The sequence below is a fragment of the Amphimedon queenslandica genome, unplaced genomic scaffold (assembly GCF_000090795.2).
Source record: "Amphimedon queenslandica unplaced genomic scaffold, v1.1 AMPQUscaffold_13386, whole genome shotgun sequence".
In the NCBI taxonomy this organism is placed as follows: domain Eukaryota; kingdom Metazoa; phylum Porifera; class Demospongiae; order Haplosclerida; family Niphatidae; genus Amphimedon; species Amphimedon queenslandica.
The window spans coordinates 28867-39996 of record NW_003546378.1 but is presented as its reverse complement, the minus strand read 5'-3'; the positions used below and the strand labels follow the sequence as shown (position 1 = coordinate 39996).

General features: G+C 32.8%; 2 protein-coding genes across 4 annotated transcripts in view; one reads left to right on the top strand and one right to left on the bottom strand.

The window, feature by feature from the left end:
- The window catches only part of LOC100631572 (connector enhancer of kinase suppressor of ras 2-like), an 11794-nt gene extending 3341 nt beyond the window's left edge, over nucleotides 1–8453 (top strand). The window contains exons 5-23 of the mRNA XM_011405885.2: nucleotides 472–554; nucleotides 1009–1090; nucleotides 3196–3234; nucleotides 3919–4032; nucleotides 4685–4744; nucleotides 4898–4966; nucleotides 5077–5248; nucleotides 5295–5333; nucleotides 5385–5448; nucleotides 5734–5788; nucleotides 6633–6723; nucleotides 6771–6818; nucleotides 7101–7123; nucleotides 7172–7280; nucleotides 7612–7697; nucleotides 7825–7898; nucleotides 7941–8012; nucleotides 8110–8201; nucleotides 8249–8453. Of these exons, the coding sequence (XP_011404187.1) occupies nucleotides 472–554; nucleotides 1009–1090; nucleotides 3196–3234; nucleotides 3919–4032; nucleotides 4685–4744; nucleotides 4898–4966; nucleotides 5077–5248; nucleotides 5295–5333; nucleotides 5385–5448; nucleotides 5734–5788; nucleotides 6633–6723; nucleotides 6771–6818; nucleotides 7101–7123; nucleotides 7172–7280; nucleotides 7612–7697; nucleotides 7825–7898; nucleotides 7941–8012; nucleotides 8110–8201; nucleotides 8249–8280 (1404 nt within the window). The 3' untranslated portion in view covers nucleotides 8281–8453. The remainder of the gene's footprint in view (nucleotides 1–471; nucleotides 555–1008; nucleotides 1091–3195; nucleotides 3235–3918; nucleotides 4033–4684; nucleotides 4745–4897; nucleotides 4967–5076; nucleotides 5249–5294; nucleotides 5334–5384; nucleotides 5449–5733; nucleotides 5789–6632; nucleotides 6724–6770; nucleotides 6819–7100; nucleotides 7124–7171; nucleotides 7281–7611; nucleotides 7698–7824; nucleotides 7899–7940; nucleotides 8013–8109; nucleotides 8202–8248) is intronic.
- Nucleotides 8409–11093, bottom strand: LOC105312891 (armadillo repeat-containing protein 7-like). Of its 3 annotated transcripts, none has more exons than XM_019997066.1 (7): nucleotides 10921–11093; nucleotides 10224–10322; nucleotides 10093–10164; nucleotides 9156–9222; nucleotides 9028–9098; nucleotides 8736–8827; nucleotides 8409–8556 (listed from the first exon to the last, which is right to left on the bottom strand). In XM_019997066.1, exons 1-7 carry the CDS (start codon nucleotides 11009–11011, stop codon nucleotides 8419–8421), a joined length of 630 nt encoding a protein of 209 aa, XP_019852625.1. In that variant the 5' UTR covers nucleotides 11012–11093; the 3' UTR covers nucleotides 8409–8418. The 3 variants fall into 3 exon arrangements, with proteins under 3 accessions (XP_019852625.1, XP_019852627.1, XP_019852626.1); XM_019997068.1 differs by having other exon boundaries at nucleotides 10224–10338; nucleotides 10921–10987; XM_019997067.1 differs by lacking the exon at nucleotides 8409–8556 and adding an exon at nucleotides 8589–8692.
- Between the last annotated feature and the right edge of the window lie 37 nt (nucleotides 11094–11130).

The window sequence follows — 11130 nt, the reverse complement described above, 5'->3', positions numbered from 1 at the left end:
TGCAGTTTCATGCTTGGAATAATGAAAGCTAAGGATCCCAATCTTTAAATTAGTGCTATTACATTACTGGGCATGAGAATAAAGCATTATTTCTCCCTGTACAGCAATGGATTTATCTGCATCTATGCCTCTTATGACGTCACGTTTAGCCACACCCACCGACAGGAAGTAACATTGAAGCAAGCAAAATGAGCATATTTGAAGGCTCATATCTTAGTGAATAAATTTTTTTAGACAATAGGAGTTGGAACACATCATTATTGGCCTCGCCCAGCTTTGCGTAGGCGAGGACTAGGTACTCGGTTTGTCTGTCTGTGTTTCATTATGGTCAGGCAATCATATTAAGACCATAAAATAAATACCTAAAAATACATTGCAGTTACCCTTTAATGCTGTATGTGTGTACAATATGTTCTTTGTAAAGTACATGTACAGTATAGGGTCACATTTAATGCATTGCTTTTTTCTTAGGGTGATGATAGCCTTTTGTATTGTATTGAAGCTGGAGTTACGGTAGTGGAGGCAGCAAAATTTTTGATTGGCTGGCTAGACAGGTTAATCTTTTTACTTGTATTTATTTTATTTTATATGCATGGGTTCCTGTATATGACCCCACATCAGCCTTATGTTATTATTTTATTAACATGCTACTTGAACTGGAACAGTTAAAAGTTCCTTGTACAACTTTTGTTGGAAACTGTCTCTACAAATTTTTTTTTACCACTGATTGTCAAAATAGTGTGGTTCCTGTGGGATAGTTTATGCATATACATGTAGCTACGCAACGATAATTTTTAAATTTTTATTTTTGTGACAATTACATGTACAGTGTACATTACCATTCTTTAGCTGCCTTCCTGTATGTGTTATTTTTTATGCATGTGTAAAAATTGCAAAAGACTTCAGAAGTGCCACCGTGCTGGTAAATGAATTAAGGGTGATACATGTATGTCATATTTCACTCTTATTAACTGCATTTTTTGAATTAATTCTACCTAAATTTTATAGATTTCCTACAAAACTGATAGAATGCTATGAAGACTTTCGTTTACAGTTATTGAGTTGCTGCATGAACCTTGCAAGAGTCCTGGTAAGAATTGTAATAATTCAGCTCGGTGCAATATCTGTACTCTGCATTTATTTTGTAAGATAGTTCTCTTTACAATATATTTTATGTAATTAATCCCATTTTTAAATAAGCTGTGTACTTTTGTTTTTGTCATGTACATGCAGGTACATGTAAATGTTTTTGTCACTTTTCACTGTACTCATTCTTCTTTTGATCTTTCTCTTCCTTCATATTTTACCTGTTTGTCTTGACAAGTTTTATGTCTTCTTGATACTGTACTTTTTTTACTTATTTTTGTGGGAGGCATATTGGGCCTTTTTTTCAGATGTCACAACTCTTGCTTTCCAAACTCTTTCTTTGGATCCTTTCTTCTTGTTCAATGTCACTTCAACAACAAACTTTCTGCACTTTTTCAATTCGTCCAATAATGTCATTCACAATAAAGCTGTTGCTTACATGTATACAGTCCCTCTTTCCTTCACTAGGGTCTGAGTCTCATCACATAGCAGTCACTTTTTCAATCATCATTTGATAACTTATTCTCCAGTTCTCAGAGCTTCATGTATCTAACATGAAGTAATGTACATGTAGCATTCAATTTCTTTCAGTATGGCACATCCTCATTCAAAATATATTTTTTGAATTATGACATAATGAAAAATTGATAATAATTATTAATTATTATCAATAATGTACTGTACATGCAGATGCATTTATAATGCTGAAAGCAAATTTTCTGTCCTTGATTCTCTGTAACAGCTGGTAAGACCTGTTGGATGTGGTCAGTAATTAATACCTAGCATGAGCTTCAGGTGTTTGCTTTTTTCCAGTAATACAAAATCACTCTCTCAAAATTGTAATGTACTATAAACCACCCTAGGCGAGAATTGAATGCATAGGAAGATTATTAGAAATTTTTACGGTTGTAAGGCATGGTTTAGGATGAAATTAATTCCGGCCGCCATTTTGGTTGGCAACTTTCAATGGAGAACAAACAGACCGACATAAAAACAAACCTGTATTAAGAATTCTGGAGCAAATTTGACCAATTCCTTGACAGGAGAAGCTTAGAGGCAGCTGTTCTTTCTTATAATAAGTGCTTTTTACCTATTAATAGAGCTACAGCAGGTAAGTGAGGCATTTTCTTCGTGCCTCCATTGACTTCCATAATAAACTTGCCAACCAAAATGGCAGCCAATTATGATGTGTGGGCATATACCATATATAAAATTAATGAAATTCATAACTTTTCCAATTCACGCCTAGGGTGGTCTATAGCTAAGGCTTAAAGTAATTCCATACTACTTTTTTGATTTAGCCCCACATTAGCTTAATGAGTCAAGGCTTCCTGGACCTGGAGTGTAATCACCTTTTTATCTCTTTCAACAGAAGTATCACTCAGCCTTAATTTTAATTTAATTTTGCAGAGCTAAAATTTTGTGGATTGATAAAAATTAATTTTTCGCGAAATATTTTTTTGGGGAAATTCCAAATTTAGTGCCACATCTTTTAATTTTGTAGTTCAATGCTGACCCACAAAAACAGTTTTGCTCCTCCATTAATTCTTGATTGTAATTGGAAGCTTAATGAGTAATAAATGGACCCTAATCAGCATAGCGAGATAGAACAATTTTAGAGCATAAACCATTAAAACCCATTCCTTGAAGACACTTGTAAGGGTTGTTAGCTTATCAGGATGATCATTAATAGCTACAAAAGCAGCAATAGATAGACAACCAAGACAACAACAAAGGATCTTAAGGTTACGTGTTCTTAGAAGCCAGAAACAGTAACTGCAGTTATAGCATATACTGATCCATTCCTTACTTCTGTTGTGGTACTTTGAGGAGTATCTGTGTCTTTTAGCTTTAAGCTTATTGTATATTATACAACCCAGTCAGAAAGAATACCTTACAACATGCAGTTGTGAATATTTAATTATTGGGTAAGGTCTGTGTAATCACTTCCTGGGCTCAGCTGAATGCAAAGGAGCATCATGACATGTTTTACTTTGTTTGTTTTCATAATAAGTTTAAATTTTCTTGACAATTCTTGTTAGTTGTAGTGTGCGTGTACATTTACGTTTGTTTATCAGTCTCTACTTATTGTCTCTGTCCTACATATAGGATTGTGATGATACAGATTTTAATGAAGTTTCCAATGTTGTAAGTTGCAGTTATTGTTTTGTTAGTCGTCATTAATTTCTTGATGTCTAGTGTAACATGCATTGTATACTGTATATACACATGTACATGTACATCATGCTCTTTAATTATTAATCTGTTGTTTGATTTTTTATTGTTTAGCCCTTTCTGAGTGCTCTATGTGTACAGTACTTGTATATTTTCTTTTGCCCATCTCAATTAGAGATTATAAAATACACTTTGTACTCTATTCTTTATATTGTATAGCGTCACTGTTTGACAATGCTTGATATTGGCAATTCTTTTACTATAATGTAATGGCAGTTTTGATATTGGCAATTTTGCAACCACACGTCATTGAGCATTCTCAGAATGGCAGGTTTATTTTAGCAATTTTGTCATGGATTTGCCAACCAATTTTCCCTGCTACATGTACATGTGCATGTATATGGTATGCAAATGTGTTGCTTTGTGTTTACCTGCTTAGTATTGTATCGAAATTTATTAAGGAATAATTTGTATAGAAGTACTGCATTATCTGTACTAAATCTTATTTTATTGCATGAGTGCCTGTTGTTTAAATGGATCAGCTGCATAAGTTTAACTTTAATATTCAAATGTGTAGTACATGCGCATGTACTTAGTTTGGTATTATTGTTGTATGAGAATATTTTATCTGCTTGTATTAAAAATTATATTTTATAGTGTTCACAAATACTGCAACTCACTAATGACTTAATGACACCTGAGCAATTTACTAAACCAGACTCAGTTTCTTTATCATCAGTGACTTTAATACCTCATTTGTCTAAAGGTTTGGTAAGTTGCAATTGTAGGTTTTGATCATTAATCTGATGTTAATTTTGACACCTTATGTAGTGTAGATGGATTAAAGTAGTAATTTTACAACTCCCACTTCATAGACCTACATGTAGTCTTGCCAGCGAAACCATTTCCCCATGTACAGTCATTTGGGTGAAGGGTCTTGTTTGAGATGAGCCTTGTGTTGAAGCTTCTTAAAGTACTTCACATTGCTTTGTAAAAAAGGACAGCCAGGCCAAGTGACTGCCGTAGCATGATTAAGGGTGACTAGAGCTGCCTCTTAGTTGCCACTTACATGTATTTGTCACCCATGACCAGAAAGGTGCTGGAGCTTGGCAGGTCCACTGGAGGGCATAGGCAACATCAGTGAGTTGGGACCTTTAAATGCCATATCTAAGAAATACTTAGTTAGCTATGCTAAAGAAATTGCAGCTGTTTGTCTTATGGAAAAACTCTTGATTCTTTCACACAAGAAAGCATTCTCTCACTCACAAGTTAGGGACATAGCCCCATCCCTTCAAAAATATTAATAATCACATTCACACAGTACATTTGTACATGACATGATGAACAAAAATGATAAGAAGCTGCAAGCTTAACTGTGACTATGAGGCTCTGTCTAGTTTAAATATGTTTTTCTTCCATTTAGGGGTTTAGTATTCAAAGAAGTAGACGAGGGGCTCTAGTTGTCAGTCATATTGAAGATGATGTTAGTTTGTGTTTTATTCATTCTTAAATACTTGTACATCATAGATGTACACTAATTAACAATCATGTATATCTCATTTGGCCAGTAATCAACATTTTACTGACTCATAAGATAAAAACTGTTTTAGTACAGTACCTTTATTTATGTATTTAGAGTCCTGCTGCAAGATCCGGGAAGATGTATGAAGGAGTGGAACTTATACAAATCAATGATCAGAATGTGGTTAGAATTTATATGTTTAATAGGCTATTATATGTATGTTTTATTTTAATACAACATACATGTACATGTACATGTATGTGCAATAAGTTTAACTTTGATATGTTTTATAGGTTAGTTGGGAAGTGAAGAATGTAGTTAAGTCATTAAAAGCAAGTGGCAGTGAAGTGTCTCTATTACTAAGAGTCAGTGACACTAAAATATCAAGTCAAACAAGTAGAAGACAATCTGCTGATGCTTCTGGTAACAGTCGTCATTCACTGGAAAGAGTTCACACATCAGAAAGTAATTGTCTAAAATTTTGACATGTACTTTACTTTTGCTATAAAAGGTTTCCAAAGTTTTAAGGATGAAACTGATGGAAGGAAATGTGAGTTGTATTATGTATAGCATTTTTAAATTTTTCTACATGTACATGTAGCTGATAGCAAAGCATATGTGTCACAAGCTGATGACAGTACTAATAGTACTGGTAATGAACCAGCGTAAGTTTCTGTGTGTTTTCATCATTTATGCATGTGTTTTCTGTTCAATTTTTGTCATTTTAGTGTTCAAAAATAATGTACACTTGCATGTGCATGTACTAATTGTAAGTTTTTTGAATTTCTACTGGACATTGATCACTACTGATGAATGATAAATGTTGAACATTCAATTTCTCAATTTTTTATCTTATAAATTGAAAATGTATATTTTTTGCTTCACCAAATACGATAAAACATTTTTCTTTCATTCAAGCACCAAGCAATTATTTTATGTATCTTTTGTAGAGTTGCATATGAAACTAAAGTAATTGGTGGTGTTGTTCATAAAATTGCAATACAGGTTAGTACATTACACAATGTCAACACTACAGTCAAATCTGATACATACATGTATGTCATAATCCATTCCTAAAATTTTGTTGTTACTGAAAGCCAGTACAGAGTGGAGAAAAATTAAGCTACATGTACATGTGCTGAAAGTACGATTGACTAACTGCAACATGAAATTTATTACAAGTAGAATACGCTCAGGGATTCATACAGGATTGTTTTGTAGGGGGGGGGGGACACAACAAAAATTAACAGTAACATCGCATATTTTTGGCGATTTCATTTTCCATATTGCACTAATTAACCAAAAGTCAGTTTTGCCTGTGGAGGCGTAAACTATTATACTCATGAATGAGTAACAGTGAAATGTACAAATGTAGCAAGTGTGAACCCATTTATTAAAGTTACTCAGACTATTTTAGGAATGGGAAACTTAGAGTATGGGGGATTTCCCCCCTTTCTCACCGCTCTGTATGACACCCTGACACTTAAGTATTGTCTGTCTTGCATATTATGGAGTCTGCATCTATACATGCAGTAGGAAATGGAACATTTGCCACCATGCAAATTACTGATGTATTCAAAAAAGATTTACTTCATTGCATTGTCAAGTAAAAATAGAACAATAAATGTTTTGGCCTATCAGTGCAACCCTAAATTGGTGGCTTCCAAAGTTTACCTGTATAATATTTCCACCTCATTTTCAAAAGTGAGGCATGTTAATTGTCTACCTACACATGTACATGGTCCTTACTTCATCTGCATGTATAATGTACAGTGTGCATGTACTTTATTTGTCCTTTCATGAAAAGCATCCAAATGTCCAATAAATAATGATTCTTTTTTAATTGTAGCCGAAATCAAACACAAAAGTCCGCAGTACTTCAGGAAATGCAAAGCAGCTTTCGTCTCCAGTAAAAGAACCCCATGCTGTACCTACTTCAAGTACTACTATTGTAACGTAACTTTTTAACTGTATTGACCTGTCATAGAATTTAGCTCAGATGAAGAAGTGGAAGGCATATCAAACCAAGAAAGCTGTGAGTTTATTATTATCTATAATTAATTAGGGGCATGCACTACATTTATGTAGTGTGGCATAATAGATACATGTATTATCAGCTGTGTATTTATTTGGTATATTGGAATAAGCTTAAAACGAGTCTTAGTAACCTTACAATTGTTTGTCTAAGGACAACTTCACACACTAGTCACATGTCTAGCCACAATTTATAAGTAACTGTAGCATATACATGTACATGTAAATTGTAATATAATTACTGTGTAAAATTTAAATCACTGTTTCCTTTACTTCCCTTTAGCTATGACAATTGAAAGTCAATCAGTGAGTTATTTTAATGGAATTTTATGTATCACTATATTCTCTTCTAAGGTTTTCTTTCAAGGGGATAAAGGATTAAAGAAAAAAACTAATCCTGCATTACTGATACCATGTTTCCAATTGAAAGATCCAGATTTTCAAGGCTGGGTTCATAAACTAGGTACAATATTACATATTAATGTAAAGTACATGTAGCACAAGATAGCTTTTTATTTGAAAGTAAATGTAGTGCTGAAAGGGCAAGCAGCATAATAATTATATCTTTCGGTGTAGAGACTAGTGACAATAATAGTTTCATAACTCTGAATAGAAAGTGCAAAGAGTAAGAAATTTTGAAACAGTCACCAGAGAATTTTTGACAACAAGTAGTATTACAAAGATTTACATTTAAAAGTCTGTAATTGGTGTGACTGCTATGTGTACCTCAATTCATATTGTTTTGAGACTTTAGAAATGTACATTATCTACATAATTTCTTTATATACATTTAGGAGGCACTGGTCTTACTCCCAAAAACTGGAGGAGAAGATGGTTTGTGCTAAAAAATAGCAGGATATACTACTATAAGACTCCCTATGTAAGACCCTTTTAATATACATGTAATTATACTGTAAACTTTGTCTTTGATATAACAGTGTAGTGTACATCCTTTTACTGGTTGATTGTTACTGGCTCAAAATTTTCATGTTTAATTTTATTGATAGGATATTCAAGCGTTAGGAATAATTGATGTTCATGGATACAAAGCTGAAATTACAAGTGAAATAAAGAAGAAAAAGTTTGTTTCTCTTTTTTTTGATTTTGAATTTTGTCTTTTTAGTGCATTCACAGCAATGAAATATGCTGCTAGGTCATATTACTTCTTCACAGATACGGTAGATCAAATGACAAGGTTTGCACTAAATTTATTTACTGCATGTATACATATTTTCGTTCCATTATGCAAGTTGCCAATCTGTGATAATGAAGATTATTTTTTTATTTTATAGATGGATTGAAGTAATTAATGAAAAAAGCCAGTTACATTTGGATAGTGATGACGGTTCATTCTCTGAAACTAACATTCCTGGTGATTCTATAGGTATTTATCTACTACTGATATTTGGGAGTTATTGGTTTCGTTTCCAGATTCTAGTGATGATAAACAAGATGACAGATGACAAGGGCATTATGGCTTCAAAATGTATTGTCACAATTGTGATAACCTGAATGCAATCCTACTTTTACCAACACTATACATTATTACATTAACGAATTAACCTATATATATTTTATTGATATTCAACCATTTTAACATGTTACACTTCACAAATTCTTAAGGATTTTAGCAAACAACTAAGGCTTACAAGTTGACACACTAAATGTTGTAATAACAAAACACTTAGTAGCAGCAGGAGTTTATGCAGGTTTGTGGTCTTGCTGTGGAGGAGGCACCTCTATGGAAAAGGGTATGGTACGATTAACTAGATGGAGTGCTGTCAAATGTAAATTTTAACTTAATAAATTTGAAGTAAAAAATAGAAAACTTATAATATATAATGCTAGTGTACATTATGGCATGTAAGCATAATCCTAAGACAAAGAATACATTATAATTCATAATACGATTACAAACCTGTAAAAATATAGTTGCTAAATTGCTTAGTCTCTTGTTTGATGATTTCTGAAATTGTTTCATTAGGTCACATACTTGACGATTCACAATAACTAGATAAGAACAATGATAAAACAATTGATGTAACACCTTACTAAAAAGGGTATATTTATGTGGCTACAAAAATGCACAACAGAATATATTTTTCAATTTCTACTAACACTAATAATTATTATTATTACCGTTATATTACAATAATTTATGTTCATTATAATACTATGGAACTATGATGCTATACAATGCAATTAAATACCTTTTCTTGAGACTGGAGTAATGAGATAAAGCAGTGTTGTTATAGCAGATAAAACTGTCTCTTCATTAGTACTAACAAAAGTATAATAATTACTTTATGTGTATTTGAATTTTCTTAAGTTGACTGACCACTTTAAGCATTTTATTGCTATGTCCAAGCAATCACTTTCAAGGAAGAAGTTTTGATTTGTTTCATCTAATTGTAATACATAAATTTAATCACCTATGTACATTAATTTACACAACATTGCACTATAAAAATGTAAATCAAGGGATGGAAATAACACATTAGCCTTGCATGAGATACTACAATGTTTGTAATAATAACAAATAATACCGTATAGACCCCCTAGGCACTAAGACTGTTTTGAATGAATTATTTACGGCAGCCACCCATGAATAAAATTACTAACTGCAAGAAGCTCTCCACATCAAAGGCAGATCAAAGGCAGATCAAAGCCCAAGGTGCCGAAATGAAGCATAGCAAGAAAACTATGCTGCAGCAAGGGTTACCTGGTCTATATGATGTAGTTTGACCTCCATACTTTCCATGAATGCTGCTTGTAAGCCTGTAGTACCTTGTAGCGCTCACAAAAATGGCCAGGCGGTGTCACCGCCTTTGATTTTCTTTTGATCTTGATGCCTTCTTGCCATCAGTAATTTACATCGTTGGTGGATACCGTATAGGAAAATTTTATTTATTATGAATGAATATCATTATTGTAATCATCTTCATTGAAAATAATCTTAGCGCCTAGGGGGTCTATAGTGGGTGAATTTGGAGGGGCTAAATTTTGGTGATTGGCAGATTTTTAATTTGGCAAATTTGTGGCCACTTGCCATTGAGCAGCATGCGTATCATAGCTCAAAATGGCATATTTTTATTTTGGCGAATGGCTATCAAAAAGCCAAATTTCCCAAATTTAATCCCCTCCAAAATTACCCACTATACGGTATTTATAGTGTACAATGGTCACAAAAACTATTTTACTCATAGCTACTGTACATGAATTTTTATTCCTTTATAAGCATGTCAATAGTTTTAAAAGCATCAATACATACATACCTAAGCAACAGTTGCATATTCCACCCATTGCAAATTCAATCATCTTTTCATCTGTACTTTCAGCAACAACATCTAATATACATTGTAACTTGTAAGGCGGTAACACTATAAATAATTTTTATACATCTTACCAAGAAATAGGTCTAATATGTTAAGTTCTCTGAAATAATCATAGTTCACTGGATCATATGCAAAATTGGCAAGATTAGCCAAAACTTGTAGCTTATAGTCTATAAAAAATCACAACTAAAAATTGAAAAATTAAAAGGTTGGTGAGTAATAGATTTTTGTGAGTTGTATTTCCTGGATGCTAAAATTACATGCATTAATTTGAACGCTTAATCAAAAAGCACTAACAACAAACAGGTTACATGTATATTCAGATAATTATATCAGTCATTACTAAATTTTACAAGATCTCTCAAAGTCACAATTAAATATCACAATTAAATTTTATGCATAGCTAAAATCTCCACTAATTCAGAAAATTTTGTATGCACATCAGCAGTTAATTTTGATCATTCATCACACTAATCAAAATAATATTAAGAAACTAACAGCTCACACCAGCCCCCATCCATAATAGTAAAGACTATAAATCAAATTAAAGAACAGATAGACAATAATTAATTTTAATAGCCTATCCCATAACATTTTCAGTTTTTCACAGCACAAAAGCAACCAAATTTTGTCACAAAAACGATGTTAGGCTATAAATTTAAGGACCATACTCGACCACATATGCAACTGAAAAGCATTAAGCTGCACAGACTTAGATAATAATCGAGATTACACCTAGTTACACGATGGTATTCTTGATTTTAATACCTTTCGCTTTGGTCGTCTGAAATTCATTAACAAGAGCCTGTAAGTACTCAAACCTTCCTCTCTGATCAGAATTCTTCATTTTCTTTGCCATGATTTACCATAGAATCAATCACAGTTTCACCATAGGCAGTACAATGACAGTAAAATTATTAAATTAATTTACTGGGTTTGGGTGTGGCATTCAAGATTAAAAGAATCAAGAATGATAAT